The sequence below is a fragment of the Etheostoma spectabile genome, chromosome 19, assembly GCF_008692095.1.
Source record: "Etheostoma spectabile isolate EspeVRDwgs_2016 chromosome 19, UIUC_Espe_1.0, whole genome shotgun sequence".
In the NCBI taxonomy this organism is placed as follows: Eukaryota; Metazoa; Chordata; class Actinopteri; order Perciformes; family Percidae; genus Etheostoma; species Etheostoma spectabile.
The window spans coordinates 17,246,432-17,250,598 of NC_045751.1; the positions used below are offsets into that span (position 1 = coordinate 17,246,432).

Sequence of the window (4,167 nt, forward strand, 5' to 3'; positions counted from 1 at the left end):
CCCCCTTGCTGTACATGATCAGACAGTGGTTTATGGAGAGGTAGAGTGGCTTTGCAAAAAAAAAACCTGAAGCCTTCTATGAACGGAATGACGCATTTAAAATATCGCTCAAAACACGCAAATTTGATCGTGGGAAGCCAAAATCGTGATTGTGATTAAAATTTGATTAATCGTGCAGCCCTACCCTAATCTGACACAAATCAGACCATGGACCCCCTTCTGATAAGACTTTGTCCCAGGGTGCCCTACCTGATGGAATTGTTGCTTTTAGACGTTTTATTAATGAAAGTGAATGAAACCCATAAGCTAAATAGTCATACAATCAGTCATTCTGTTACTTATAGATGAAATTATAGTAAAAATAAATTTTCCTTTTTGTTAGGGTTCCCTGGAACCCTTTCAAGAAGCCCACTTTGAGAACCACCGCCCTAAACTATAAAACTGCTTTCTAAACCGTTATCAGGACATAGACAGTGGGGCTTTTGCTTGTCAGAGCATCAGCACCAGACTGCATTTATTGATTAACCCCAAGTTTGAGCTTCAATTTGGCATTTTATTTCTACAGCAATTTTTTTGCGCTGGTCAGGGGTTATTTAGATGGAAAAAAGGGAGTACTTTATTGAAAACAAGTTTGACAACCACTGGACTAAACCATTAAATTTCAATCCTACTGGACGCCCGTATACAGAGGTTTACGCCTCGACGCAGCGGCCGCGGGTTCGACTTCGACCTGCAGCCCTTTGCTGCATGTCATTCCCCTCTCTCTTTCCCGTTTGATGTTTTCAGCTGTCCTGTCAAATAAAGGCCTAAAAAAATGCCCCAAAAAATTCTTTAAAAATAAAAATGCAGTTCTACTTTAGTTCCTTGAAAATTCTGCATGCTGAAACTAATTAGATTTGATAACAAATTTGAAAAGCTTCAGAATTTATTAAGAAGATTGGATATAGAATTGATCAAATGTTATCCAACACCAACTAACCCACTTGGAAGTGGACTGAAATCCATAATTTACATCATCATATCGCCAGGGGACTATAGTCCATCACCAACTGAGTAAGGGCATTGAACAAATTAACAACTGGATGTGCCAGAACTTTCTTAAATTAAAAAAAAACTAAAGTGGTTGTTTTGGGAGCAAAAGGGGAACAATTAAAAGTGAGTGCTCAAACAAAACAAAGACAAATATCTTGGTGTAGTCATGGACTTAGACCTGAATTTCAATAGCCACATTAAGACTATTTCAAAGTCAACCTATTATCACCTAAAGAATATATCAAGGGTTAAAGGACTTATGTCTCAGCAGGATTTGGAAAAACCTGTTTTTCTTTGATGTTCTGTGCAAAGCACTTTGAATTACCCTGTTGCCTACAATGAGCTTTACAAATAAAGCTCCCTTGCCTACGACATTACTCATAATAATACAAGCCTAACTAGAATGTAAACATATTAACCAGGAGTAAAAGGCCTACCTCCTCCTGTGTCGTCTTGCCCCACAGCGGTCAGACCCAGGTCTCCCTGCCAGCGGTTCTGGGCCAGGCTACCGCCACTGTCTCGCATTATCCACGGGCAACCCACGACCTGCGCCAGCTCGTCACCTACAAACAACAACAGTAAGCAGTGGGGGTGTTATAACTACTTTACTTTCTATATAAATTCAGCTTGCAAGTTATCCTGGAGTGAGAGAGAACTTTGAACACAGCGGTTCCACAGTGCTCCACTCTCTCTCCACACAGGTCACATGGCAATTTGTAAGACATAGTTCAAGTTATCAACACATCCCTAATTTAACAAGAACATTATTTAAATTCAGTTGGCATCTTGTAAACTATTATCCAAGTTGCATTCATTTATGGTATGGGTGAGGGAGAGGGGAAAACCCCCACAGACACTAGTAATGTTCTTGCCCCATCTAGGGCTGGGCAATATGACGATATGTATCATCAAAACAATATGAAAATGTCTACCGTATCTATACATTTTTTCATACCATTTTATGGGGATGTTGAAAAACCGGACTTTGTTATGGCAATATTTAAGTCAGTCAATATCAGGACAGATTAGTTTGGCCATATTGCCCAGCCTGTGATCCAGTCACAGAGTGCTCCCAACGCAAAACTTAAGCGGGAAATGTGAACCCTGACATTAAACCCGTTATCCTATATTTGATCAACATATGTATTTTGAAATGTGAAAGAAGCCTGACTTCTGCCCAGAATGACAATATGTTTACACCATAAGAGAAAATTAGGCTCAGTGTGCGAAAATGATGAATTTAAGTGGACTGAATGACAACTGCGAGATGGTCAAAGTCCCTTTCAAAACGCAAACCGCTGCTGAATATCAGGTAGGCTCTAATCGTGCTACCCACTGAGCTAACATTACACACTCCAGTATACAAAACACCCCATTAAAGAATCACTCATGCCTTATGGTGACAGTGCTGAAATTGGTACAACTAGCGGAAAATAGCATCACTTTTACATGAAATGTGCGACAGGCAGTTACGTCCATGACCTACGACCTTCCAACGGAACTTCGATATTTGTTAATTCACAAAGCCATTGGGTTGCTTTAATGGGAAATAAAGCCTTCTGGTCCCACTAGCTAATGCTGACATAGTTCAAACGTTTAGAAAGCCACAGGCTTGCTGACATTTTCCAGTTTTCATTTGGAATACATGCCCCTGTTCTTTTAAAGGCAGAATAACGGCTCTGTTAACAACACCGGGACTCCAGTTACCATGTGCACCTGGTCGGAGAGCGGATATGTAATTTAGCATGATAGCTACACAGGGTAGGACAGTAACGAACGTTAACTAAGCAACGGGGCGAATTGGCGTTTATAATAATGAATAATTTGATGCGGCCTTTGTAGGAGACATTCTTTCAGAGAAGCTGCTTGCTGTATGTGATGACGATAACTATATTCTCCGTTGCAGGAAATAGTCCCTACCAAGCAGCTAGCTTGTGCGCGTTGAGCGCTAGCAGCATCACCGTCATAGTTTCACCACTTAAAACCTCAATAAAAGTCGCATTCATTGCAAACCTGTTTTTTTTCAGAGACTGTGGACAGCCGAAGTCCCTGCACCATAATTAATGACGATCTTAAATAAACAAGAGTTCTTGACAATGCGTTTTCTATCAGTGCTAACACGTTAGCTGGTTAGCCATGTTGTCGTTAGCTAGCTAGCTAGGCGTTAGGTAGGCAGACACCATGTTAGCTACAGCAAAATAAAACGCCCGGTGCGCTGTATTCGTTAATAGCTAGCTAGCAATTGTATGCTTACCGTTAGCCTGCAGATTTATATGAATGTGTCCAGCTGCTTCCGACTGAATGTTGGGCGTGTTTAATTTGTATGTGTAACTAACCAAAACAAATGCTAATTGGTGTTAAACCTCATTCAATGAAGTCAGGTGTGGAGCAGCCAGATGTCACCTCCTTGCGAACTTTGATTTCTTTTAGGTCTTCCGGTTCAGAGAAAAACCGCTTAACATAAATTGTAGAATACAGTCATCAATGTACGTGCAATCTACAGCAAGAATCTATTTCAATTGAAAAGGTCTGTAAGAAAACGAGAGATGCGCTGAGCCGGATCACTGCAGATTTTTCGCTCTCATGTCAACTACAACAAGTCCGTCGCGCAGAAATGGCGTCATAAAGAGTATGTATGTAAGGGTAGCCTTTCCTTTTTTAACCCTAACATCAGTCTTCTGCAAACAAACATTTATGCAATGTATAAGCAATTATTTTGGTGGATTAAATAAAGTCAAATAAAATCCGTTTTATTTGGAATTTATTTTTTCACTCAAATTGAGTCAGATTTTGTAAAACTGTTCCTTGATTTCTGTAGCCTAAAGTATAGGCCTATGATTGGGTACAATTAAACATACTATGGTCTTGCATTCCCTGTTATATTGTAATATTTGGATCTGGTGAAGTTGATAAGTGGCATTTTTTCATGAAATGGTACCTGCTCGACTCACTTTGACTCAACTCGCCTTATTTGTTTTTCCATTATGAAAAAAAGTACCTGGTACTAGCTAACAGGTACTTTTTTTTTGTATCACCTCCGTCAAGGTTCCAAGCGAGCTTTCAGTTCAGGGGGGCTAGATTCTTCAGACATTTATCAGACTGGTCCCATCTTCTCCAGTGATTAGCTGCCTTTCT

General features: G+C 40.2%; 1 protein-coding gene across 2 annotated transcripts in view; it reads right to left on the reverse strand.

The window, feature by feature from the left end:
• Nucleotides 1-3,646, reverse strand: part of senp3b (SUMO specific peptidase 3b) — a 13,077-nt gene extending 9,431 nt beyond the window's left edge. The window contains exons 1-2 of one of the 2 annotated variants that reach the window (XM_032544449.1): nt 3,287-3,646; nt 1,470-1,595 (exon numbers count right to left, since the gene is read on the reverse strand). In XM_032544449.1, the coding sequence (XP_032400340.1) occupies nt 1,470-1,557 (88 nt within the window). In that variant the 5' untranslated portion in view covers nt 1,558-1,595; nt 3,287-3,646. Of the gene's footprint in view, nt 1-1,469; nt 1,596-3,045; nt 3,242-3,286 lie in introns of those variants that run through there. The other variant, XM_032544451.1, reaches the window with a different exon arrangement.
• Nucleotides 3,647-4,167: the final 521 nt, after the last annotated feature.